The sequence below is a fragment of the Sorex fumeus genome, unplaced genomic scaffold, assembly GCF_029834395.1.
Source record: "Sorex fumeus unplaced genomic scaffold, SorFum_2.1 ptg000151l, whole genome shotgun sequence".
Classification (NCBI taxonomy): domain Eukaryota; kingdom Metazoa; phylum Chordata; class Mammalia; order Eulipotyphla; family Soricidae; genus Sorex; species Sorex fumeus.
The window spans coordinates 2,987,127-3,014,150 of NW_026606208.1; the positions used below are offsets into that span (position 1 = coordinate 2,987,127).

At 39.7% G+C, this 27,024-nt stretch overlaps 1 protein-coding gene across 4 annotated transcripts in view; it reads left to right on the forward strand.

Moving 5' to 3' along the window:
• The window catches only part of RELCH (RAB11 binding and LisH domain, coiled-coil and HEAT repeat containing), a 94,914-nt gene that overhangs the window by 24,788 nt on the left and 43,102 nt on the right, over positions 1-27,024 (forward strand). For all 4 annotated transcript variants that reach the window (XM_056106950.1, XM_056106953.1, XM_056106951.1 and 1 more), the window contains 8 exons: positions 5,230-5,433; positions 5,542-5,633; positions 6,395-6,688; positions 8,573-8,648; positions 9,587-9,682; positions 18,232-18,344; positions 21,722-21,812; positions 25,002-25,073. In XM_056106950.1, the coding sequence (XP_055962925.1) occupies positions 5,230-5,433; positions 5,542-5,633; positions 6,395-6,688; positions 8,573-8,648; positions 9,587-9,682; positions 18,232-18,344; positions 21,722-21,812; positions 25,002-25,073 (1,038 nt within the window). The remainder of the gene's footprint in view (positions 1-5,229; positions 5,434-5,541; positions 5,634-6,394; positions 6,689-8,572; positions 8,649-9,586; positions 9,683-18,231; positions 18,345-21,721; positions 21,813-25,001; positions 25,074-27,024) is intronic.

Below are 27,024 nucleotides of genomic sequence, written 5' to 3' on the forward strand. Positions count from 1 at the left end.
GCAAGCTCCCCGTGACGTATTCGATATGCCAGACACAGTAACAACAAAGTCTCACAATTTGTTGTGAGATGTTACTGGTGCCCGCTCGAGCAAATCAATGAACAATGGGAGGACAGTGCTACAGTGCCACTTAGTAGGATTTTTAAATACTCGAGAAGAGTTTATTATGTGGAAATCAGGAAGTCATTGTTTGCAATTAGGTATCTTACATTGATACCTAAATATCTAGTGGATTGTTTAACAAAAATCGAGTTTGATTACTCCTTCAGTTATTGTTGTGAATTCGGCAGAAACCGCCTGTGGTGTTCTTTATGAAGTGATGCTTTGACTGACCTCTTTGAAAGATAGCAGGCAGTGGACAAAGCGTGTGCCCCATACTTTGCCTGCTGGTTCCATCCTGGCACCACATATTTCCCCTGGCATTAATGAAAGCCACTCTAAAGCATCACTGGGTGCGGCCTCCCCAAAAATATATGCCTCGATTGTACGTGCATTAACATACTGTTTACCTAACAGCTAACCAGTCACAGGAAAAATATGACCTCCTTCAAGTGTAAATGGTCTACCCTTCCAAAATATTTTCAAATACATGTGGATCATTTACCAAAAATGGATAATATTTTGTGTGATAAAGCAAGTCTTAATATTTAAGAGGAGCTCAGGAATATATATAAAGCACGTTTCATTTTTTTGATTTGGGACTGGGGTATACATGATAGTTCTTGGGATTCTGTGCTCAGGGTCGCTGTTGGTGGTGCTGAAGAGACCATACCACCTGTTGCAGTGAATCAGCAAGGGGTCAGTCTCATGCCAGGCAAGCGTTCTCATCCCTGTACAATCTCCCCAGCTCTTAAAGTGTGTTTTTAGGTTACCAAAAAAATTATGAATAAGTTTGGGGCTGGAGTGATAGTACAATGGGCAAAGCACTTGCCTTGCACCTGGCCAACTCAAGTTTAATCTCTGACACCCATCTGGTCCCCCAGTCCCTCCAGGAGTGTTCCTTGAGCACAGTTCTAGGAGTATTCCTTGAGCACTGTTGAATGTGGTACAAAAGACAGAAAAGAAACTCACTTTGTCATTTTGCTTTTAGAAAGCACATGATTGTATAAACGCTCCTACACGATGATCATGGCAGCTTGGTAATAGTTAAAATCTGTGAAATAACTTAAATGTCCAAGAACGGGTGATTGATTTTTTTTCTTTTTAATTTGGTGCATCAATAACCTGTTCTTTAAGCATTAAGCGTCATTTTAGTTCTAATTTCAATTTAGTTCTAACTTCAATCTGTCTGAAACCAGTTTACAAATGTACTGCTTTCTTTTAAACTTTTATTTTCTAGAATATTTCCCCATTTGTTTCCTAAATAACACTTATTGCATGAAATTGATTTTTGTCTTCCTGATCAGATTACGAATTTCTTAAGCTGAAAGTCTTCGCTTCTATGTGTGTGTATCATAAACACCCAATAAAGGTTTTTTGGACGTTTTTTTAATTTTTTTTTTATTGGCATGCAATCATTATCTTTGCCTTCTTCGTATCAGTTCTTTCGTGATTGACTTACTTCCTACTCTTCTGATCCTGTTATCTAGAACTTTTATGTAATAAGATTTCTTTATTGTCAACTTTTTTTTTTTGGACCATTTCTTGTGTCACACCCTCCAATGGTTAGGACTTACTGCTGACTCTGCACTCAGGAATCACTTCTGGCAGTGCTCAGGGGACCATATGGGGTGCCAGGGATCAAACCTGGGTTGGCCATGTGCAAGGCAAGCGCCCTACCCACTATATTACCCCACACTTGTCAACTTCTTATCTGATTTTTATCAGAGATCTTTGCTAAAGACCCTATTTCCTATTTCCAAGTCAGTACTAGTGCATCCCAGAATCTATTTCCAGGAGTTCCCTAGCTTCAAGCATCATTGATACCCCACTGAAGAGATAACCTGTCTGCACTGTCACCCTCTGCGCCTGCTCACAGTCTTAGCATTATGACTATTTCTCACCTTATGAACGTGCCTTCCTTCCTAACCAACTTGTCACATCAGCCATCTGCTGCTTCTTTAACTCCTTAATTGAATTCATAAGTATTTTCAACATATTTTTTAACTTCTACATCACCAGTGTTATATCTTAACTACTCATTGTAAACTTGTGAAACAGAAGGTTTTGCATCTCCCTGCATATATGAGTTCTTCAGAGCTTGGGAATTTTACTTACTTTTCCCCTTGTCACTAAAATAATTAATTTCTAATCACTTGTTGCTGTGTGCCTTATTAATGCAGAGCCCTCTCCGAGAGAGTCCACAAGGCATTTCTTCTAAAATCCTTTTCTTATTCCTGTCTCAAGAAATTCACTCCTTTCCCCAAATTCTTTTTTTCAGTTCTTGGGCCACACCTGGCATGTTCAGGGCTCACTTCTTTCTGGCTTTGTACTCAGTTCACTACTGAAGGGTCTCAGGAGACTACTATAGAACCTGGGTCAGCTGCCCGAATGCAAGCGTTACTCCCTCTTACTGCCTCTCTGGCCTCTTTCCTGAGTTCTTCTTTGATTGATTTCCCCATGGCCATTTAGGTTATGCCTTTTTATTGTTGTCATACTCTGCTGATGGAAACCTCTAAGTGGTGACTTACAAATACAAGATGGATATGTTTGTCAAACACTGTCCTCCCATTGTTCATCAATATGCTTGAGCAGGCCCAGTAACCTCTCCATTTTGAGACTTCTTGTTACTGTGTTTGGCATATTGAATACGTCTCGGGTAGCTGGCCAGGCGTTGCCGCGCAGGTGAGATACTCTAGGTAGCTTGCCAGGCTCTCTGAGAGGGGTGAAAGAATCAAGTCTGGCTCGGCAGGGCTAGCTGCATACAAGGCAAACGCCCTACCACTGTGCTAACAGTAATTTTTTTTTTTTAATTCAAATAGGTTTAGTTGCTAAATACTGAGCTTTGCGTTAAGAACTTAAACTGGGAGGCTGGAGCAACAGCACAGCAGGTAGGGCGTTTGCCTTGCACGCGGCCGACCTAGGTCGATTCCCAGCATCCCATATGGTCCCCTGAGCTCCGCCAGGAGTAATTCCTGAGTGCAGAGCCAGGAGTAACCCCTGTGCATTGCCGGGTATGACCCAAAAAAGAAACAAACAAAAAAAAACAACAATTTTGGGGTTGGAACAATAGCACAGTGGGTAGGGGTTTGCCTTGCACACGACCAACCCAGGTTCCATTCCCAGCATCCCATATGGTCACCCAGCACCACGGGGAGTAATTCCTGAGTGCAGAGCCAGGAGTGACCCCTGTGCATCGCCAGGCGTGACTCAAAAAGCAAAAATAATTTAAAAAAAAAAAAAAGAACTTATACTGGGTTGTTTTGTTTTGGTTTCCTCGTTTTGGGTTTTGGGTCGTACCCAGCTGTGCTCAGGGATAACTTCTGGCCAGACTTGGGTAACCATATGGGGTGCTGGGGATTGAACCCAGGTTGGGTGCATGCAGGGTAAGTATCTTTACCTGCTGTATTTTCTCTCCAGCCCCTTGAACCTTATTGTGTATTTTATTTGACCCTTTAAAATGCTCAGAAGAACTGTACTCATTTTACAGATATTGAGATTAAGCTTCAACTTTTTGTTTTTGCTTGGAGGCCACCCCTGGCTGTGCTCAGGGCTTACTCCTGGCTCTCCACTTAGGGACCACTCCTGGGCTCGGGGCACCACCTCTGGTGCTGGGGAATCGTCCAGGTGTCAAGGTCAGCCACATGCGAGGCAAGCACCCTACCCATTGTTCCATCACTCCAGCCCCAGTTTCAAATTAATTTATAAAATATGTGGAGACGAATGTGGACTGCATATTTGAATATGATATTTTTGAAAGCTCCCACTTTTATTTACTATCATATGCTTGTAATTATGCTTGTGAAAAGTAATGATTGAAGTAAGCCCTGAAAGGATTACAAGTGTCACATTTAGAACATTCAGATTAACATGCCATAGTTTCTCAAAGAGTTTCATACGGAAGTTATGAGATAGCAAATTATTACTAAATCTTGATGCATTAAAGGCAGATAAAATTATAAGAATTTGCTTGTCACCAGTACACTTCAACCTAGCCACAGGGCTGGAGAAATAGTACAGCAAGTAGGGTGCTTGTCTTGCATGGCTTGGGTGCAGTCTTCACACCTCATCTGATCCCATGGGCCCAGCCAGGAATGATCCCTGAACACAGAGCCAGGAGTAAGCCCCAAGCACAGCCATCTGTGGTCTATGTGGTCTACAAACCAAAAAAATGTTTTTTGTTTGTTTTTGCTTTTTGGGTCATACCCAGTGATGCACGAGGGTTACTCCTGGCTCTTCACTCAGGAATTACTCCAGGCGGTGCTTGGGGGACCATATGGAATGCTGGGAATTGAACCCGGGTCGGCCACATGCAAGGCAAACACCCTACCCGCTGTGTTATCGCTCCAGCCCCCCCTCCCAAAAATGTTTACAGGACTATGACGAGACCCACCCCTGCAGTGCTCAGGGTTACTCCTGGCACTCTACTCAGTAATTAGCCCTGGTGGGCTCTCTTGACGTGTGCAAGGCAGATCTCCTATCCACCGTCCTATCATTACCAGCCCCCAAATATCAAATTAAAAAAACAAAATAATCTTTGACTAAAGAATGCTTGAACATTCTACATTATTGTTCATCATTCTGTATTGTTCTGCACTGAGCATTATGCCTTTTGTATTTTAGTAATATCTTGTATGGTTTGTAGGGTCAGGGATATAGTTCATATGGTAGAGCTATATATGTGGATTTGATCCCTGGCACTGCAGAAAATCCAAAAAATAGCAAAAAGCATGAAATTGAATAGGATTGAATTAAAATATTTTTTGAGACAAATAGAACAGCAATTCTTTGGTTTCTAGAAATTGCCAGAAGCATTTTTAATACTGTAAATTATATACAAACAAGTACAGCTGGAAGGTAAGCAGATTAAATTATTTATGTAGTACATATTATTAAATCTTGAGGTTGGAATAACAAAGGAAAAGCAAATTTATGCCATCAGGCTATAAATTATTATTAGTTATGAACAGTAGGAGATATGAACTAAGATTCAGTATATACATTTTGACATAACAACATGAAAACTGGTGGGTTTTCAAGGTATTAGCAATAAAGAATAAAATTAAAATTAAAAATGCAGGTAAAATTGCCTCATAGATGTTTTATGTATTTTTATCTTTGCTCTTTAAGGATTTTGAACTATGGGATGATGTAGGATTAAACATTCCAAAACCTCCAGATTTATTGCAACTCTACCGAGATTTTGGAAATCATCAAGTGACCAGAAAAGACCTTGTCGATGTGGCCAGTGGAGTAGAAGAAGATGAATTAGAAGCACTGACACCAATTGTGGGCAGCCTTCCTCCGAACCTGGAAACTCCTCAGGCTGTAGAGGTGAGAGATACTAAAATTTCACCAGTGCAATCCAGCCAAGTCACTTAAATTAGATAGAGGCGTGCTGTGAGATCTTAAGTTTCTGTTTTTCTGTCATTTTGATTTTAGAGCTCTTTGCTAATACAGAAATTGGAAGATAAAATTACTTTATTAAATAGTGAAAAATGGTCTTTGATGGAGCAAATCAGAAGACTTGAAAGGTTAGTGCTTAATTATTTCTCTAAAACTCATAGTTGTTAAATGTATACCACATAAACAGTTCAGTTGTTATGGTAAAATTTATTTGCTCTCTGGGCTGAAGCAGTAGTACAGCAAGTAGGGTACTTGCCTTGCATGCAGTAGACCCATGTTTAATCCCCAACCCCCCGTATGGTTCCCTGAGCATCAAGCACCCGTAAGTGTGGTCCAACCCCAATCCCCCAATTTTTTTTTTTACTTTCCAATTCTGAATGCATGCCTTCCAGAGGCTTTATATGTTTAATATACAAATGAAGAAAATAAAGTACTAATCCAAAGCAAAAAAAAAAAAATTATTATTTTTTTTTTTTTGGCTTTTTGGGTCACACCCATTGATGCTCAGGGGTTACTCCTCACTCTGCACTCAGGCATTACTCCTGGTGTTACTTGGGGAACCATATGGGATGCCAGGGATTGAATCCGGGTCAGCCCCATACAAGGCAAACACCCTACCCACTGTACTATTGCTCCAGCCCCAAAGCAAAAATTTTTGAAGCCATTTTTCTGCTTTATTGCTACAAGTTTATATCCAAATTTTTAGGTATACAAAGTATCTGTGTATATAGAAAAGAATAGTTTTTTAAAGAGATGAACCAACTGCCGAATCTGATATGCTGTAGATTTTCAATAGCTTGAAATCTATTGTACTCTATTACGAAGTTTTGGCATCACAACAGTTTTTCAAAATGCATTTATTCCCTAAAATTTCTTCATCTTTCTACAGCGAAATGGACTTCTTCAAAAATGAGCACTTTGCAGCACCAGTAGTTTGTGACTCTGCCCGTCCTTCTGTACATAAGTCTCTCCACGAAGACTCTGAAGACAGTGAACAGAATCCAGTTGTAAATAGTTCAGACCGGGGAAAAAACAAGGATATCCATCTTTCACAGCCAGATGAAGTGGATTCCACTGTACCTAAAGAGAACTTTCCAAACTCTTTTCCCAGGAGAGAAAGGGAAGGAACGCCCTCCTCCTCACCGTCAAGTAAACCACCAGTCCATTTTGATAAACCCAATAGGTAAGAATGCAGCCTCGAGGTAAATGTGTCTTGTCCATTAAGTACATTGTCAAACTACAAGAGTTTTGGTTCTTATTCAAGCCTCTTTTGTAGTACTGTTTTTTTCTTTAATGTTTGACATTGATGTTGCGTGGCACAAAAAGGAGGGGGTGAAAGGACAAAATAATTACTAAGTTAAATGATCTCAAAGAGAATTTAAACCAGGTCAGAAATGTGGCTGAAATAATGGTGTAAGTGCCTGGCATGGGTGAGACCCTCAGTTCAATTCCTGATGGCACCCCTCAACATTGCTATATGGTGTGTCCCCCTTTCCAGTAGTGACAAAACAAGGAAGTAACAATGAATGAGGCTAGGTTTTGCCTTAGCTCTGTTCTTACACCCATAGTTCATGTGTCTGTGCTGTGAATATTTTTGCCGAGCTGTTCATAGCTTCTCTCTCCTTTTCTTCTTCAAATCTACTCTGTCAAGGTAGGTGATTGTTAAGTTGCTAAGCTATTAATTTAAATTTAAACTTTCTTCCAGGCAGTGTTATGCAAGGAATGTTCTGATAAGTAAAACATGCGGTAATCTCTTCCATCACAAATCTTACAGTATGAGGAAATGGATCAGAAAATTATAATGAAGCCTGAAAATTAGTTATTTAAGAGAAATTCAACTGTAGGAACACAGTCGCTTTATCAGATAGTCATGTTTGGAAGAAAAGTTTCGTGGAAGAAGTGTCATCTACCCTGAGGTCTTGCAACTGCATAACTAATTATCAGAGCACCCTAATGGAGAACAGCAGCATTTCTGTTTGGAGAACTAAAATGAATTTATTAAGATTTAAGTAAAGAATGAAGTCAGAAGAATAGTAGGATAAGAAGTTGGAGAATTAAGCAAAGACATGGTCACCTAAACTTAGTTGATTCATTGTAGAGAGCTGAGAAATGAAGGAAATCTAGGCTTTAGACAGAACATAGTCAGGGAAGAGGTAATTAGAGAGCCGCAAGTCTGGAAGAGGAGGCAAATGAAATATGTTTATTGGAAGAATCCAAATACATGATTGAGGCCTGGTCTGTATGTGAAAGAAATTGGTAGATTCCCAGCACCGTATAGAGATGGTTAGATTATACAAGATTTGCTATTACTCGCGATTAAAAGAGAAACTGATTGGAGGTGTTTATATTGGGTTAAACTGAATGGACTGTTTTCTTGCCCTGAAAGATTATGGAAGAAATAATAGCTAAACAGGCTCAAACTGCTTCACCCTAGTCACAGGAATTATTGAGTGCTGCTTATGTTTGTGTACCAAATAATCTTTATGTAACGTTCTATCAGCTCTTTGTGGATTGAGCACATAAAATGCATAGTTATAATTTTAGAAATATTAGGTAGAGATGTATGTTTTAATGGCCTTTAGGACCATAAATAAGATAATGTGTTTAATCACAAAAAAAATCCTTGTCTGAAATATACCATGAATTTACTTTTTTTTAATTTTTGCTATTTTTGTGAGTTATTATCATTTTACATATGTCTATCCAAAACATGTTCATTTCTCTTAGCAGCACACCAGATTAAACTTTGTACTCTATTTGTCTTTCTGTGACCAGAGGGAATTGGGGCGGGGGGTGGTAGGGAGTCATTTTAGAATTTGCCACAGTTGTCGACCTGTTATATTGCTTCAGGTCTGATCCATCAATATTCATAACATCAAGCTATTTTAAGACAGTGATACTGTTGATCCACTTAGCACACTTCTAGGAAATGTGGTGGCCAAGAAATTTGGTTCTTTGTGGGATAGGGTTGATGTAAGGATGGGAATTAACACCATGCAACTTACTTTCTCCTTAAATGTCTGTAGTAACTCTACATTGCCCCTTTTCCTGCAATATTTTTTTCTAGAAAATTGTCTCCTGCTTTCCACCAAGCACTGCTCTCCTTTTGTCGAATGTCAGCTGATAGTCGTTTAGGATCAGAGGTAAATTAATACCAGATATTTGGAAACTTTCTCAAACATTGCTTTTTTCTTTTTCATACCGCATCCCAAAGAGAGCTGTGACAGCTGAAATAGTGTTCTAAAAAATAATTCCTAAAATTCTAAACATTTAAAAAAGGGAATCTTTTCTGTTCTTTGGATTGAAACTTGACTTAATATTAAAGTGTCCTTTGCAGTTTAATTTGTAATGTCTACTAACATATGGGTTTTTTTCTTTTATCAAATTTAGCTGATTCATCATTGGTTGGGTTCGTTATTTTTGGATTCCGTTACTTCATTCAGAGTGGTGGTCTTTGCTGATTTTGTCAGCTCAGATCTCCCCAAGTGCTTCATGGTTGTTGTAGAAACGTCTTGAAAAGATTCCTTCCTCCTACTGCCCTCCCTCTCCCCATCTTATACTCATTCCTCCCTTTCTGCTTTGTGCTGAATTTCACTGGGCCTCTCATGAGCTTCTGTTCCATGTATCACTGGAAAAATGGAAAAGCCTACAGGATAGTTCTGGTGGATTCTGGAAGTCTTCAGTGTAAGACAGCCTACTTGGGCCTTTAAAGCCATTTTGCAGTTTACCACCTTAGGCAGAGATCATAGCTTTTTGAACATCCTTCCAAGGACAAGAGGAAAAAACCCTGAAGCTCTCTAAGTTCTGAGTTATTCCTCTTTGTTTCCAAAAGTCAAACCAGATCAGCTCTCCTTCTCTTCTCCCTTGCCCTTCTGGTGTTTTCAAATGTCCTGCAGGCATATGGCTAACTGCAATGTTTATCCTATTTGGGCACTGGGTTTTTGTTATTAGCTTGTCCTTTGGATGTGTGTTTGCCACAGAGATAACAGGATCTAAGCAGGAAATCTCTGTGCCATCATGCATGGATGTCTGACACTTCTGTTTATTCTTTTTTGTTGTTGTTGTTGTGTTTCATCTCTAGGTGTCTCGGATTGCAGACAGTGAGAAAAACGTTATGTTGATGCTGGGTCGCTGCCTGCCACACATTGTTCCTAATGTCCTGTTGGCCAAAAGAGAGGTGAGACCTAGCAAGTTATTTTCATATTTTCATCCCAGTAACCTCACCATGTTGTCTTTTTTTTTTGTCATTTTGAAGTTTAGTGTTCTGTTTTAATTTTGTTGAAGTCTATTACTTGCAATCATATTCTTACTTTTGTGCATGCATCTCTGCTCCTAGAGAATGGTTTTGCACCTGTGTCAGGTGAGTTCAGTATTCATGCATGGTATTCATGTTTCAGTTTTGCTTAAAGCCTCATTAGCTTCTGCAACACTAATTATTACTGTAGGTCCACACATGTTCCATGAACACTTTTTTTTAACCGCTTAACTGAATGTTTTTTTAAATCTCTGTTCTTGATATGTAGCTTGATATGTCTACGAATATGGACACTATTGAAAATTAACAAGGACTAATAATGTAACTCTTAAATGTACTTGTGGCTACCTATTATTAATGTTTTATTATTTGATTTTCATTTGTCTTAGGATAGTAGAATAATTCTAGCATTGACTGTAATTTTTGAATTGCCTTTCCTAATTTTTCTTATAGCCAATTTGTTAATAACTGATGCTTTATATATTCAAAATGCTGTAGTAAATACAGTTTAGTACACAAAACCTGTTTCTAAACCTTAAGTCACCTATAGAGTAATACTTAGCTTCTAAAAGATTAATAAAAATTTATTTCTAACTCCAGTAATAGTAGGTAATATATTTTCAAACAAATTTTGTTTATTTAGTTTATGAAGTCACTTTGAAGTTCATAGATTTTTTTAATCGAGTTAAGATTATTTTAGGATATCATATAAATATCCTTATCTGAATTTTTACCACTTATTTCAGTCATAATGATGGGACCTACAGTATGATAGATTCACAATGCATTGGCAAAACCTACTTTTTTTAAAAAAAAAAAAAAGCTTATCTTTATCTCTTTAGCACAAGAAATTTGTGCTGATCCTCAAGAAAAATTTTATAGAGCTCTAAATGTTTGATTCCCATAGATATTTAATAAAAAATAGATAAAAATGACTTCTTACTGATATTTCTCTTTCACATTTTAAAATAGTTGTGAGATGTTAGTAAGGGAATTTTTCTCTTGAAGGATCAGTTTCCAATTTCAGGTTGTTTGGCAGTTCTGCCTGTCAGAATGGTGTTGGAGCTGCTTTTCCTTTCTTCGGCTTGTAAAATCTGTGCAATGCATTCATGTTTGCAGCCCCTTTACTGTGTTTCCTTAATGATCTTTCATAATCACAGATACCTAATTATTACGAAATGCAGTTTGAACTTTATTTTCTTCCTGTTTTATCATAAAAGATCACTAAAATCTGATTGTACTGCATGAAGTATTTATAAATTTGCATCATCAGTAATCAGATGTTGTATATTTAAATATATAGGCTTATATATTTCATATACACGCACAAACCTGCATTTTATTTTATGTGTGGTATGGTATTTTTTTTTCGGGCTGAGTTTAAGTGTCTATATTTTTTAATGTTTAACTGCTTAAAATTTTATGAAGAATTGATTCTCATCAATTATTTGTACTTTATTCTGTCAGCAAGTTTATTATTCCTGATTTATCAAAGTTGTATTTCCTCAAAATTAAGTTGGTAAATAATGAAATTTCTCTTGGCTTGATTCAGAAAACCAAAGAATAAAACTTTCATTTAATTTTATCCCTTGATATTGGTTACTTTAATATTTTACGTTTATTCATATAAGGTTTTGTGGTTAAGAAATATAATGTTTTTACTTTTTCCTCATGTCTTAAGTTTTATAACATTTTTCAACAAACTGACCATAGGAATTCATATTCTGATTAAATAAAATACAAGAAACAGGTTTAAGGTTTTGATTAATACTTTCACATGGTTTGTCATCAATTTTTTTTTTTTTTTTTTGCTTTTTTGGATCACACCTGGTAATGCACAGGAGTCACTCCTGGTTCATGCACCCAGGAATCACTCCTGGCGGTGCTCAGGGTACCATATGGGATGCTGGGAATCGAACCTGGGTTGGCCACATACAAGGCAAACACCCTAACCGCTGTGCTATTGCTCCAGCCCCTGTCATCAAATCTTTTGCCCTCCCTGCTCCCCATTTGGTTTTAGGGGGAGTTTTGGGCCTCATCTGGTGATCTCAGGGGTTAATCTTGGCTCTGCACTCAGGTTACTCTTGGTAGTGCTCTGGGGACCGTCAGGGATGCAAGGGACAAACTCAGGTTGGCCATATTCATGGTAAACATCCGACTTCTGGACTATCACTCTGGTGTCCTTTTGCCCATTTTTAAACTGGATTTCTTTGTTTTTGATTTATAAAAATTTTGGTAATTCTGAATATTAAATTTTTCTCACAAATTTAATTTACAAATATTTTCTCCATTTTTATAAAATGTTTTTGCGTTCTTCATACTATATATATATTTTTTTTTTCTTTTTCGGTTTTTGGGCCGCACCCAGTTGTGCTCAGGGCATACTCTGCTCTTAGGGATCACATTTAGGGATCTCTTCTGGCAGGGCTTAGGGGACGTTATGGGGTTCTTGGGATTGAACCTGGGTGAACCACATGCAAGGCAAGTGCCTTTCTACCTTAGTTACTATAGTATCCCACCCACAATCTCGATTCTGTTCTTCCTGATCGTGGACAGATGTTTTGTTTTTTTGTGAATTTTAATTATTATTTTCTTTTGCTGCTTGTTATTTTGGTGTAAAATGTTAAGAAGCCATTTTCAAACCTGAAGTCAGAAAGATTCACACACACGCACACCTTTTAAAAGTAGCTTCAGTGAAATAGCCTTGCACGTGGCCAACCCGGGTTCGATCCCCAGCATCCCATATGGTACCCTGAGCACCGCCAGGAGTGATTCCTGGGTGCATGAACCAGGAGTGACTCCTGTGCATCACCGGGTGTGACCCAAAAAGCAAAATAAATAAATAATAAAGTAGCTTCAGTGTCCAAGTGATAGTACAGCAGTTAGGGCATTTGCTTTATACACAACCAACCCAGGTGTGATATCTGATATCCCAGATGATTCCTGAGCACCACCAAAAGTGATCCCTGAGTGCAGAGACAGAAGTAAGCCCTGACCACTCCTGGCTGTGGCCAGAAAACAAAACGGTATATAGTTTTCTACCCTTAGATTTCATTATAGAACTATTTTGAGGTTGTTTTTTTAAATAAGTAATGAGACATGGATCTTTTCTTGTAATTATTTAGTGTTTCAATTGAAAAGAAATTGTTTCCCTGTTGAATAATCAAGTCTTTCAATTCCTTGTTGAAATTTATTCATCAGTTTTTATTATTGGGATAGTTTTCTGAGTTTAGGACTTTATGACAGTATGCTATTGTAAATGTAATTGCTTCTTTAATTTTATTTTGAGGTTTTTATTGTTGGCATTTAGAAACAAAACTAATTTTTATTAAATGTGAACCCCTTTGATTTTGCTGAATCTACTTAGAAGTTTTATTCAATTTATTTAATTTTGTGTGTATTGAGATTTTTCTATATATAAAATCACATTATTGCAAATGCAGTTTTGTTTCTCTCCCACATGAATGGATTTTATTTCTTCCTCTTGCTCAGTTGCTCAGTACTTAAGTGAATAACAGTAGCTTTTTGTTTGTTTTGTTTCTGTTTTTCTAGAGAGGTCATACCCAGCAGTGCTCAGGGCACCATGCGGTGCTAGGGGTCAAACTCAGGGATATGCTAGCCATGTGCCAGACCACGAGAGCCATATCTGCGACCTCTGAATAGCAGTGTTGGAGAAAACAGATATTTTTGTCTTGTTCCTCATCTTGGATAGGATAAAGGATAGCCCTGACGCTTTTAAATTGCGTTTGATGTTAACTGTGGGTTTTCATAAGTGCCCTTTATCATATTATGTTAGTTTTCTATATTGATTAGATTGTTGCTGATGTCAAAAACCCCTTGCCTTCCTGGAACACATGGCCATGGTTTTAACGGGGCCATATCTCATGGTGTTCACAGCACTCCTGGCTTTGTGCCGGGGTTTTATTTCTGGAGGTGCTCAGGAAACAGTGAAGTACCGGGGTTGAACCCAGGGCTCCAGCATCACTCCAGACCTCAGAGAGATCACCTCTGTTTTGTGTAGATTTTTTTTTTTAAGATGCTGTTGGATTTGGTATTAGTATTGGATTTGGTATTAGTATTGTATGGTGCATGTTGCTCGATAGTCATCAGTTGTACCATCTTTGATTAATTTGGGTATTGGGCTAATGCATACTCTCTGAGGTAAAGGTAAAGGTAAAGGCCCTCCCGTTGATCATCGATTTGCTCGAGCGGGCCCAGTAACTTCTCCATTGGAGACTTTGTTGTTACTGTGTCTGGCATATCGAATACGTCACGGGGAGCTTGCCAGGCTCTGCCATGCGGGTGAGATACTCTCGGTAGCTTGCTGGGCTCTCCGAGAGGAGCGGAGGAATCGAACTCGGGTCGGCCATGTTGGCTGCGTGCAAGGCAAACGCCCTACCGCTGTGCTATCGCTCTACCTGGAAGATAGAAATTCTTCCATCTCACTTTTTCTTTTGGTTGTTATCAGTTGGTTGGTTTTGACTCTTTTGGACATACCCCTCCCCGGTGGTGCTCAAGGATTACTCCTGGCTCTGTGCTCAGGGATCACTCCTGGCAGGACTTGGGGAACCACATGGCTCTATGTGGGGTGCCAAGGATTGAACTCAGGTCAGTCACATGCAAGGCAAGTGCCCTCTCTGCTGCACTATGGCTCCAGCCCCAGCATTTTTAAATAGTTGATCCAAATTTAATTTCCTTTCATTCTGCTCCAAGGAAACATGGAGTCACTTAGCCAGGGTGGTACAGGAAGAGAGGCATGTGGGCCCGGGTGAGGTGGAGTGTGTGAAATGGGGAATAAGTTAGAACTTACTTTGGGGGATGTCAGAAACATTTCAAAAATTACGTTGATTATGATTACTTGACTCTGAATACATTTAAAAAGAAACCCTGGGTGTATGTTTTAAATAGAAGAATTTTGTGATATGTAAAATTACCTCATAAAAACTTCTAAGCAGAGGAGAAAAACAATCCCCTGAAAGTTTAAGAAGCAGTGCTAAGGACATGCTCATCTTCTGAAAAAGAAAGATTTGTTCTTCATCATTGCCCTTGATTTTTGCTTCATAGACAATTTTTTAACTTAGTTGCGGGAAATTGTAGCAGTAAAGGTTATACAGTAATATTGAGGATAATTACGATAAACTAAAGAGCCTGGTAAAATAGCTTGGTAAGTTGGTTCATCTTCTTTGCCTGTTTTGTGAGGGGAGGAGTTTTTTATGTGGTAATGTCCTAAGTATTTCAGTTAAGCTTCCTAAGTGTTAAGTTTCAGAAATTATAGATACAGCTTTCCCCCCGTTATCCATGACTTCTCATCCACAGTTTTAATTAGTGTCGGCCACAGTGTGAAATACTATGTTCAATAAGATATATTGAGAAAGAGACCACATTCACCTAAGTTTTATTGCCATAGATTTATTCTATTCTTAGCAGTTATTAATTTCTTAACTGTGTCTAATTCATTTTGCTTTTTGGGTCACACCTGGTAATGCACAGGGGTTACCCTGGCTCTGTACTCAGGAATTCCTCCTGGGTTGCTCAGGGAACCATATGTGATGCTGGGAATCGAACCCGGGTCAGCCACGTGCAAAGCAAACGCCCTACCCATTGTGCTATCTCTCCAGCCCCCTGTGTCTAATTCTTAAATTTAATTTTATTATGTCTATCACTGTATCACGGTCATCCTGTTGTTCAGCGATTTACTCGAGCGGGCACCAGTAACATCTCTATTCCTCCCAGCCCTGAGATTTTAGCAGCCTCTCCTTACTCGTCTTTCCCAACGATTGGAGGCTCTTTCAGGGTCAGGGGAATGTTTTGGCAAATCAGATACGCCACGGGGAGCTTGCCAGGCTCTGCCCGTGCAGGCGGGATACTCTTGGTAGCTTGCCAGACTCTCCGAGAGGGGTGTGTGTGTGTGTGTGTGTGTGTATACACACACACACACACATACACACCTCTATGTATAATACTCTCTGATTTGTTGCGCACTGTCTGAACCCTATCAAATATGGTGTGAAAATTATGGAAAATGGGTAGGAAGTGTCATAGGAAAGCGGCCTGGAGCATGGCGGCGGTTGGGTAGTGGCGATCTGCTGCTGGGGCTGGGTCCCTTGGGGCAGGGCGGGCTCTCACCCACCTCCCTGTGGGGCGCCCTGCGTGAAAACAGCCTGGCTCAGAGTTCGGATAATAATGATTAATTATTATGTCTATGTTTAGGAAAAAACAAGGATGTGACTCAGTAGTAGAGCATTCTCTGGTGTGAGACTCTGGGCTGGACCCTTGGTACAGTTAGTGGGTCCTGTCCCTGACACTATCCGCGATTTCAGGCTGCTATGAAGTATAGTACATTGCAGAGATAAAGGAGTATTAATAATTGTGTATTACTACTACTACTACTGTATTAATAATTAATACTTATGTATTAATACGTACATTAAGGTAAAAGGTAAAGGCCCTCCCGTTGATCGTCGATTTGCTCGAGCGGGCCCAGTAACGTCTCCATTGGAGACTTTGTTGTTACTGTGTCTGGCATATCGAATACTCTCGGTAGCTTGCCGGGCTCTCCAAGAGGGGCGGAGGAATCGAACTTGGGTCGGCCATGTTGGCCGCGTGTAAGGCGAACGCCCTACCCGCTGTGCTATCGCTCCAGCCTAATACGTACATTAATAATAAGAAATAGTTGTTTTAGTTACCTTTAAAGTGTAAAATTTTTCCAGAGGTGAGTAATCTTGCATCCTTTTAAGTCTGTAATTTTTTTTCCTCTTTGTATCTTGTCAGAACTTGAATTATTGCTCAATTGTTAGGCAAAAGATTAGATGGGAACATTTTAAATAGCTGTTTAAAACTTTTAAATGAGGCTTGAATAATAGGAAATGATGAAACCGGGAGGGAAAGCAGTGAACAATAATTTATTGAACTATTTGTTACCTTTCAAATTTCGCTTCCTGGACAACATTTACTCCATGCCTCTTGAGATACAAATATATGTATTTTTTAATACTCTCTTTTTGGATTTAGATTCCTAACTTGTTGGCAATGCCTTGCCCGCATTTGCATATTTTTTATGTGAAAATTTGCCTTTAATTTCATTCCCTACTTTTCTCAAACCACTTTTCTTCCAGTACATCGAGTCAGTTCACATGTTTTTAGATTCTTTGAATATTTTTGTTTTCTGTTTATATAATCTGAACACACACTAATTTTATACTCCCAGGGTTTTTTGTTGTTGTTAAGAATTAAAGAACTCATGATAAAGTCTTGAAAAAATAGGCTGTACCTAGGACATAACTTGAGAAAACTTTCATGAGTATGAAAGTTCAGTAAAAATATTTGAATTAAATGTGAAATGTCTAAAAACATTTACTGTCACTAAACTGATCTTTCTGTTATCATTTGAATTTTGTTTTGCTTGTAAAATTGAAAGAATAAAATGCTGAAAACTTGGACTTTAATTTTACCTAAATTTTATGGGTAATCTAACACTTAAAGACTGAAAGCTCTTTCATATTTTTAAAAAACTAGTTTTTTATTAAAACTGTAAAAGTAAACAGTTAAAAATCATTTGCTCTGTAAAGTTAAAAGTTATAAGCCTTTCAGTGAATTCTGAAAGACTTCTGTGAATTCTGAAAGTCTTTTCTAACTGGGTATTAATGTATTTGAATAACCTGCTCAATAGGTCAGCAAAATTAATTCCCTCTTTAGTGGTCAGTAGAAAGCCAGTTTTGTATTTCACTCTCACACATATTTACTAAGTACTCTCAGAAGCTGAGGCATGGTTTAAAGTAATTATGATTTTATAGCTCTTTTGTCATTAATGCTTGACTGTGTGGAAGGGAAATCTTCCTCTTCCCCGAAAGGTTCTTTTAGCTCTTCTAATGAAATTGCTATAGTCAGAGAAACGCGTACTTGATTTCGTACCTCCAGGCTCCTGACATAGACGTGACAGGTGCAAAAGTAGGTTACCTTCTTAAATTTCAAAATATACTTCTACAACTTCCAAGGGACCAGAGAGAAAACACAGCAGGTTAGGTGCTTGCCTTGCACGCAGCTGACCTGGGTTCAATCGCCAGCGCCACATATGGTCCCTCAAACTCCGTCAGGAGTGATCCCTAAACACTATTGGGTGTGACTCCAAAACAAGGACTAATTTTTTTTAATATCAAAGCACTTTCAAAATTAAAATTGCTAAATTATCTTAGTAGTAGACCCACCAGAAGTGCCGATAAGAAAGCGTGTCAGTTGAATGTCAAGCGGCTTCATTACTTTGTAATTTACACCATCTGTACAACCAACATATAAATACATTTTTCAGTATTTCCTCTTGAATTAGTAAGTTTACTGCTTTTTGTTGTTTTCTGTGTTAAGGTTTATTTCATTTTATATGTCCATTTAAGAATGGCCTGAGGTGGGGGGGGGCGGGGGGGGAGAATACTGTTATGTAATTTTACTTTGAATTTTTCACCTTGGTGTTTTTGTAGGAGTTGATCCCCCTCATACTGTGTACAGCTTGCCTTCATCCTGAGCCGAAAGAGCGAGATCAGCTTCTCCACATACTTTTCAATTTGATCAAGAGACCAGATGATGAGCAGAGGTGGGTAGGACTATGTCCTTGGAAAATGAATGTAATGTGACTTACTGATTTTACTAATTTGGCATCAGAATGACCTTTTAATCTGAATGCTTTTTTTGATCTATTTTAATAAACAGAAGAAATATTCACCCCATTCAGCTCTGCAGTGTTTTTGTTGTTGTTTTTCAGTTAATTACCTTGAACTTGATTTCTGAATCAAGTATTTCTTTGCCTTTATCTTTCACTTCCTGTTTCTAAGAACTCCTGAATATTTCCCTTATTTCTACAAAATGAACTAGATACACTATAACCTATTAATGGTTACAAGGAATAAAGTTTTTGATGCATAAATTAGTACTTCAGTAATCAAGGTCCAAATCAAAGCTTATATGAGCAGGGGAGATGCAGTGATTTGTTTTGCTTAGTCCTGAGTCAGATTGCCACAGGGCTGTGGTAAAGAAATGGATTTCCCTGAGAATGGCAAGGAAATAGGTTACACATCCAGGTGTCTTCCCAAAAGAGAGGCAGATGGATTTTGATCAAGTAACTAATGAATATCCACCTCGAAGAGAAAAACCTAAACAAAAATGAGGCTATTTATGTATGTATTTATGTGAAACAAACTAGTCCTGGTTAGTGGATAGGTAGACCAGGTAAGTTCCAGTTAATCTCCACAACAGCCTTCCCATGCCAGTCATGTACAAATAAGAAATAAATTACAAATGAAGTACTATGTTAGTGCCTTTCACTTATGGCAAATTGGAACTTCTCTGGCAGTTTGATGCTGATCGGAAAGTTAGTATTTTATTTTCTCTTAAAGAAATGCTATTTCTGATCTTGTAACTTAGTCATTAAATAGCGTTTATTACTTTACCTTCTTTTAGATTTGTAAGACAAAAACCTTGGTCCTTTTAGTCAGTTTTCACAGATTCTACATGTAAAATGAAGAGCTGCCATCTAGTGGACAGAAGTCCGTGAGCTGCAGGGCCCTTGCTCTAGGGCTACTCCCAGCTCTGTGGAAGAGGTTGCTCCAGCAGTGCTGAAGATCAGACAGGGTTCAACTGCCCGTGAGCAAAAGTACCTAACCCCTGTATTATCTTTCCAACCCTGAGGGTACCTGATAGTCTTACTTCAAGGTTGAGATGTCAGAAAGAAGGACTCATGCTATTGTTAAATATTTCACCATTCGGGTGCACATTTATCTAAATAGACTAGTCAGTTGATTTTAACATGAAAAGCAAATCAACCAAACAGAAATTTTAACTTAGCATAATTGCAGTATTTGAGAGGCCTAAATTTCACCAGGTTTGAGTTATCTCAATTACAAAACACAGAACCTCTGTGTGTCACATTATTTCAAGAAACTGGTGGAAGCAAAAACACTTAGCAGGCAGCTAAAGGGCCGTCTGTAAACTTTGAGGATTTGTTTTCCCATTTTTTCTTAGATTCACTTTACTTACCTTCTTAGAAGGAAATAGCAAAGAAGAAAAATTGAGAAATAATCATAGAAGAAAATGATATAAATGTAACAGGGAGTAAGAATTCCCTGTTATAAAAATTGCAGGAGAGACTGGGATGTGGCCCAGGAGTTGAGCACAGGCTGTGCTGGGCTCAGTCTCTAGCACTGCAAAACTTTTACAGGTGGGAGCCAGAGTGATAGGGCAGCGGGGAGGGCATTTGCCTTGCACACAGTCAACTCAGGTTCAATCCCCAGCATCCCATGTGGTCCCCTGAGCACCGCCAGGAGTGATTCCTTAGTGCAGAGCCAGGAGTAACCCCTGTGCAATGCCAGGCGTGACCCAAAAAGACAAAAAAATATTTACCAGGTTATGGAAAGTGGGTTGAATGTATGGTTGATGTCTGACACATCAACCCAGCATTTCTACTCTTGGTGGTGTTCTTACTATTTTCTTCAAACTGAGATAACAGGTAATATGACTAATTTGCTTTTTCTAAATAGAAGTTCAGTCATTCTGCAGTTTTTTTTTTCTCTTCATCTTTTGGCTTTTTTTTGGGGGGGGGGGTCACACCAAGCGATGCTCAGGAGTTACTCCTGGCTCTGCATTTAAGAATTACTTCTGGTGTTGCTCAGGGGACCATATGCGATGTTGGAGATTGAACCCGGTTCAGCCTTACGCAAGGCGAATGCCCTCCACACTGTACTATCGCTCCAACCTTCATTCTGCAGTTTCTATTAAACTGACATTATTTGTGAGCAATGCCTAGAAGTGAATTGTTGACTTTATAATTATTACAAATTAAATATTCTAATTTAATTTTTATTGATACCAACTTTATATTTTAGTCATTTTACTGAAGCATTGTAAAGAGGGAGAAACTTACATTTCCGCATATTGAAGTCATTTTAATAATGGACCTTCATTTGGAAGAGTGATAAATCTTGTTTCTCTTTTTAAGAAGCATAACAGTTGGTCACATCAAGGGTCTGCTGGAGCATCATCGCCTCTGAGCACTCTTCACGTGGCTGGGTTTGGGTGTAGGATTCAGTTCCCCAAGGATTTCTGAGCCAAGGGCCTCGGTTCCTCGCTGACAGCTGGCCAGAGGCTCCCTGGAGGCCTCGCCAGTGTGGCAGCGTACCGCCTTAAAGCACGGCAGTTTCCCAGTCTCGGCAGTGGCATCCTTCACTTTGACCGTAATTTTGTCCATTAGAAGGGAGCTTCACAGGCTGGAGAGAGTGCCCGATGCGTGGGGCTGGCCCTAACCCATCCCCTGCACCTCGAGGTGCTCGAAGCATCACTGGGTACCCCGCTGGAGCACTACTGGGTTTGGCCCTGCAGGACCCAAGCAGCCCCACATCTGCTGGCTTGGTGGCCAAGAGTCACTGGGAGGGGTCTGTTCCACAATGGTCAGTACCTCGTTGGAGGTCCCCCCAAAAAGAGTCTGGGTTTCACTCTACACATCGGTGTGTAGATCTCCACACCAGGGATCACAGTGGCATGAAAATCCAGAGGGCGACATGATCAGCAGCCGTGTCAGAAGCACTCACTCGCTCCCACCTGACCTGCAGTGCTTAAACATCTGATGTAAAAAGCACTGCTTCATCACAGCAGCCTCATGATTTTTAATTTTGGAAATGGTGGAAAAATAATCGGTGCTGGTTTGGTAGCAGGTGAAGCGTTGGGCATTCTTGGAATTCAGAATGCCCACATTAGCGTAGGGTGTTTTGATCAAGGCTCTTTTCCAATATCTCTCTCTCAGATTATGCTTCTGCTAGGGGGTAGGGGGCTGGGGCTGATCCACCCGGGACAGGCTACAGAAGACTCATTTGTTGCACAAAAAGATTGTTCTTGATGTGATTTATAGAACTGAATATTTTTACCCCAGTTCTACTTGCGCTTCCTCGTGTGAATGTGAAGCTTTCTTTGTATTGTCTCCAGGCAAATGATCCTCACAGGCTGTGTGGCGTTTGCGCGTCACGTTGGACCAACACGTGTGGAGGCAGAGCTTTTGCCACAGTGCTGGGAACAGGTTAGTAACTATCTCAGGTTTTCCCCTAATTACATAAAGAGAACTTTCCTAAATTCAAATTTTTAGTCCTTAGTTGAGACTTACTAATTCCATAATTGACAGCTGTTGGCTTTCTACATTTGGAAGACTAATTTCATAGCTTCATAATGTGTATGCTAAAGAGTTACCTACTTGTGCCCCCTTTCTGTACTTCCTTTTTCAATCAATTTTTTTTTTTAATTTTTATTAGTGAAACACCATGAGGTACAGTTGTAGATTTACAAATTTTTGTGCTTGGGTTTCATTATACAATGATCGAGTACCCATCCCTCCACCAGTGCCCATTTCCCACCTCCATTGATCCCAGTATCCCTCCCACCCCCCATCCTCCTCCATCCCACCCTGCCTCTGTGGCAGGGCATTCCCTTTTGTTCTCTCTCTCCTTTTGGGTGCTGTGGCCTGCAAAAGAGGGATCGAGTGGCAAACATGTTCAGTCCATAGTCTACTTTCAACATGCATCTCCCCTCCTGGGAGAATCCTCCAAACACCCTTTATTTGGTGCTCCCTTCTCTATCTGAGCTGCCCTTTCCCCTAGAATGCCCGGCTGGCCTCTAAGCTATGGAGTAATCCTCCTGGTGCTGATCTCAGCTATTCTTAGGTATTAATCTCCTATTTTGTTACTTTATATCCCCCAGATGAATGCAATCTTTCTATGTCTATCCCTCTCTTTCTGACTCATTTCGCTTAGGATGATACTTTCCATGTTGTACCACTTGTACGTAAATTTCATGACTTTATTTTTTCTAACAGCTACATAGTACTCCATTGTGTAGATGTACCAAAGTTTCTTTAACCATCCTCTGTTCTTGGGCACTCAGGTTTCTTCCAGTTTCTGGCTTCAATCAATTTTTATTGCAGTACTATGGGAATGCAATTATTTAAGTGTTTAAAATATTCAGCTAAGCCTTGAATTTCCTGGAGTGAAAACTTATAACTAGGAGGGGTAAATCTTGTGGTAGAGAATGTGTTGTTTAATTATGTATGTCTCCAGATGAATGGGCATTTTCTTATAGTAGTCAGATGCCAGTCTCATCCTGTTCCATGACCAACTTATCCTTTCATGTGAGTCTTCCTCTGTGAGGTGGCAATCATTCTAACAGTATTTAAATGCTTGGCTCTTGTCCACTAATTTTTCTGTATCCTTGGCTTTTTTTCTTGTTGTTTGTTTGTTCTTTGTTTTTTTTTTCTCCTTAAATTTTTATTAGTGAAACACCATGAGGTACAGTTGTCAATTTACAAATTTTTGTGCTTGGGTTTCAGTTATACAATGATCGAATACCCATACCTCCACCAGTGCCCATTCTCTAACACCACTGATCCCAGTATCCGTCCCACCCACCAAAAGTCCAGAATTTTTAACTGAATGGTACAGCTGGAGTTAAATTTTTAACTGGGCAGCAGCGTTAGGGTTTGGACGTGACTGTCAGGGCTTCTGGAAGTACAGGGAGGAGGGGGACATAGCCCATCCTGACCCCGCAAAAGCCTGGAGAGTTCAGTCACAAAGACCCTCCTACTTGAATTTTCCGCAGGTTTATTTCTGGGTGAGGCTCATTCCTGAGGCAAGGGAGTCCAGCTGGAGGCATAGCAGCAATTTTGCAGCATGGGAGTGAGCAGCTGCCGGGCTCTTGTTTGGGTGGGACCTGGCCTGGCCCGCCCCTCTTTGGGTTTCCCGATGTCTCGGCCATGCACTGGTGTCTGAAGGATTTTGGGCACTGGTTGATCTCTTTCAAGATTTATTTAGGAGTCTCTGGAGCAAGGCCAGTAGATGAATTAACATGGCGCTAGAGGTGGTTCATGGGTGTGACTGTTGGGGCTTCCGAAGTACCAAGAAGGGAGGTGGGTCCCATGCAAATTTTAATATCAGTTTGTCAGTTTCTTCTAGAAAGCCAGCTGAATTTCTTGTAAAGTTTCTTTTGAGGGCTTCCAGGAAGGTACCACTACAGGGATTAGGACTCATGGTTTTCATGCACCTGACTCAGGTTCAATCCCTCAGCACCACCTGGCCTCCTGAGCATCACCGGAAGGTAGCCCTGGAGGCTTGAATACTGCTGAATGTGACCTGGTGACCCTTGGCACTGCATGCCTTATGCTGCACTGCATTGTCAGGTTCTGACACTGAGCCGTGGGGCCAGTTGACCAAGCATCTCCAGGCATAGCTCTTGGGCCCTCTAAGCACTAATTTTGGGCTCCCCCCAAAAGAAAAAATATATATATATATATTAAAAGTTAAAAAACAAAGACTGCATTAAATTTATTGTAGTTTAATTGGAGAATACTTCTTCTGTGACTTGAATAACTATGGATATTGGGAATCTATCTAACCATATAGCTCCAGTTTGTTACTTTAGTAGATTATTATTTTCTTTTTTTAATTTTAGGCATCCAATACATTCATGAATTATGTCACCTTTTCATATGGGAATATGAGAACAGATATGCTTGTTTTCCAGTCAAAGAAAAATTTCTATTCTATGAAGATAAGATATGGGAACAAAACCCAGTATGTGTCTGGTTTTTTGTTGGGTTTTTGTTTGTTTTTTATGATTCAGTATAACCACAGTAGAAAACCCCAAATCTTATGCATACAGGAGTTGTTGGAGATTTTACTATAAAAGCAAAACCACATCATATTGAGTTATTGAGTCAGTTATTGTTTAACTCACGTCTTACTCCCTTAGGCTATAAAGTAGACTAATAAGTCATTTCTAGCACATAGAATGGACTGTATGTAGATAGATAGATAGATAGATAGATAGACAGACAGACAGACAGATAGATAGATACAGATATATAGATAGTTATAGATTCCAGAAACCTGGGTTTCCAGATTACTAATACTACTAGGGAGGGATCCGAACTTTCTTCTCATTTCCCAAGAAAGTCCTGTTTTAGGAGAATCCGTGATTTCTAGATACCGTGCCAAGTTTTCCTCTTTGCTTTATCCTCTTTTCCTTCACAGATCAACCCCTTGCCTCACTTGCTAGTGTCTTCTTGACTCCTGACTCCTGCTCTAGGGACGGCTCGCGGGGATCCCCAGAGTGGGAAAGAAAGAAGCTCTATTTCATTCTTGGCAGGGACTGGGGGAAAATAGCTCTGTTGCAAAGGAAGATAATGTTTTTTATGCTTTTTTTTCCTTTGTTGTCATTTCAGATTAATCACAAATATCCAGAAAGACGATTACTTGTGGCCGAATCTTGTGGGGCGTTAGCACCTTACCTTCCTGTAAGAATTATCAACTTTAAGACTTTTTCCTTTGGTATAGTAGCCTATTTTTTTTTAAATGTGTTATCATTTTAAAATCTTCTAGAGTATATGTCCTGCTAAAGAAAAAAGATAAGCTAAAAAAAAGTAAAAGACCACGTCAATACTTCCAGCATTGCCAACACATAGGTATATTAACCATTGATTTTGCATGATTGTAAAATACATCGTATAAGCAATTTTCAGAGTATAGTTTGACAGCCATGAGATTGCTCAATATCTTTTCAAAAGGTCAGTGAAGTAAAAACTGAATCATATTGAAACATTTGGGGCTGGAGTGATAGCACAGCGGGGAGGACGTTCGATTCCCAGCATCCCATATGGCCCCCTGAGCACCGCTGGGAGTAATTCCTGAGTGCAGAGCCAGCAGTAACCCCTGTGCATCGCCGGGTGTGACCCAAAAAGAAAAATATATATTGAAACTTTTTTTTTTCTTTTTCTCTGTGTTAGCATTTACACTAAATGCTCTAATGGGCCTTTGTGCGAATGCTCTAATGGGCCTTTGTGCCAGTATATCAGCACTGATGAAGGCAGAGACACCCATGTAAATTGGTGGTTGTGTTCTTCACTGCCATATACTTGCAGGAAAAGCCGGTGTCTCTTCCAATAAGCTTGGCTAATGAATCAAATGAAATCTAAACTTGAGCCCTTGGCGAATCTTTATCATAATCAATATGATCAAATGGAAAACACTCTGTCGTATCTGTACTGCGTACTGAAGTATGATGGCTGTTTCCGGAAAAGCACTCCAGATAGTTTGACTTGCAGACTGAACTTGGCAGTCCACTGACAAATAAGCTGTGGTTATTCAGATTGGAGGATCTAGCAAACATTTTCATGAAAATGAATGAAAGGAGCCTGTCACTTTAGGGAAAACAGCGTGACAGCTTTTCTTACAAGTGATAAAACTGAAGCTTTAAAATTGAAAGCTAGAATTTTGTTTTTAACTTCACAAGTATATGAAGACTTTAGTGGTAAGATCTATGCTAATACCAGAAAATGTGATGTTTTGAGATTTTAATCCATATTCCAGGTAAAGAATGTAAGTATAAGTGGTTATGTAGGGGTTTTGTAGTACAGCGGGTAGGGCATTTGCCTTGCACGCGGCCGACCTGGGTTCAATCTCCAGCGTCCCATCTGGTCCCCCAAGCACTGTCAGGTGTAATTCCTGAGTGCAGAGCCAGGAGTAGCCCCTGGCATTGCATTGCAGGAAACGCCGGTGTCTCTTCCAATAAGCATTGCTGGGTGTGACCCAAAAAGGGAAAAAAAAAACCAACAACAACAAAAAGTGCTTTTGTAATTCTCAAATGACAAGTGCACAAATCCAAGAATCATACATGGGTGAAAATTAAAGGCAAAGTCTAAGATAGATCAATGGGATTTTATGTATCAGTTCTAAAAGTCTGTCATCAGTGATAAACTTTCCTTGCTTTCAAATTCCACATTGAAGTTAATTGTAAGAAACTACCACTTGTATAGAATCCAAATAAACTCCTGTTCTTATCAGGAAAAGTTATTAAAATGCTCCTTTTTTTTTTTAACGTGACAGGCTAGAGTTTATTAAATTGCTGTATCACTGTCAATCCCGTTCATCGATTTCCTCCAGCAGGCACCAGTAACGTCTCCATTCGTCCTAGCCCTTAGATTTTAGAAAGTGCCACATTGGAGGCTCCTTCAGGGTCAAGGGAATGAGACCCATCATTGTTACTGGATTTTAGCATATTGAATACGCCATGGGGAGCTTGCCAGACTCTCCCGTGCGGGCAGGATACTCTCGGTAGCCTGCCGGGTTCTCCAAGAATGAGAACTAGATAATGAGAGGTCTTCCAGGAGCTGGGTTTTATAGTCCCTGGGTCTTGGCCGTTGGTGGGATAACACGACGCCGGGGGAAGTTGGTGGGTGTAACGCCTAG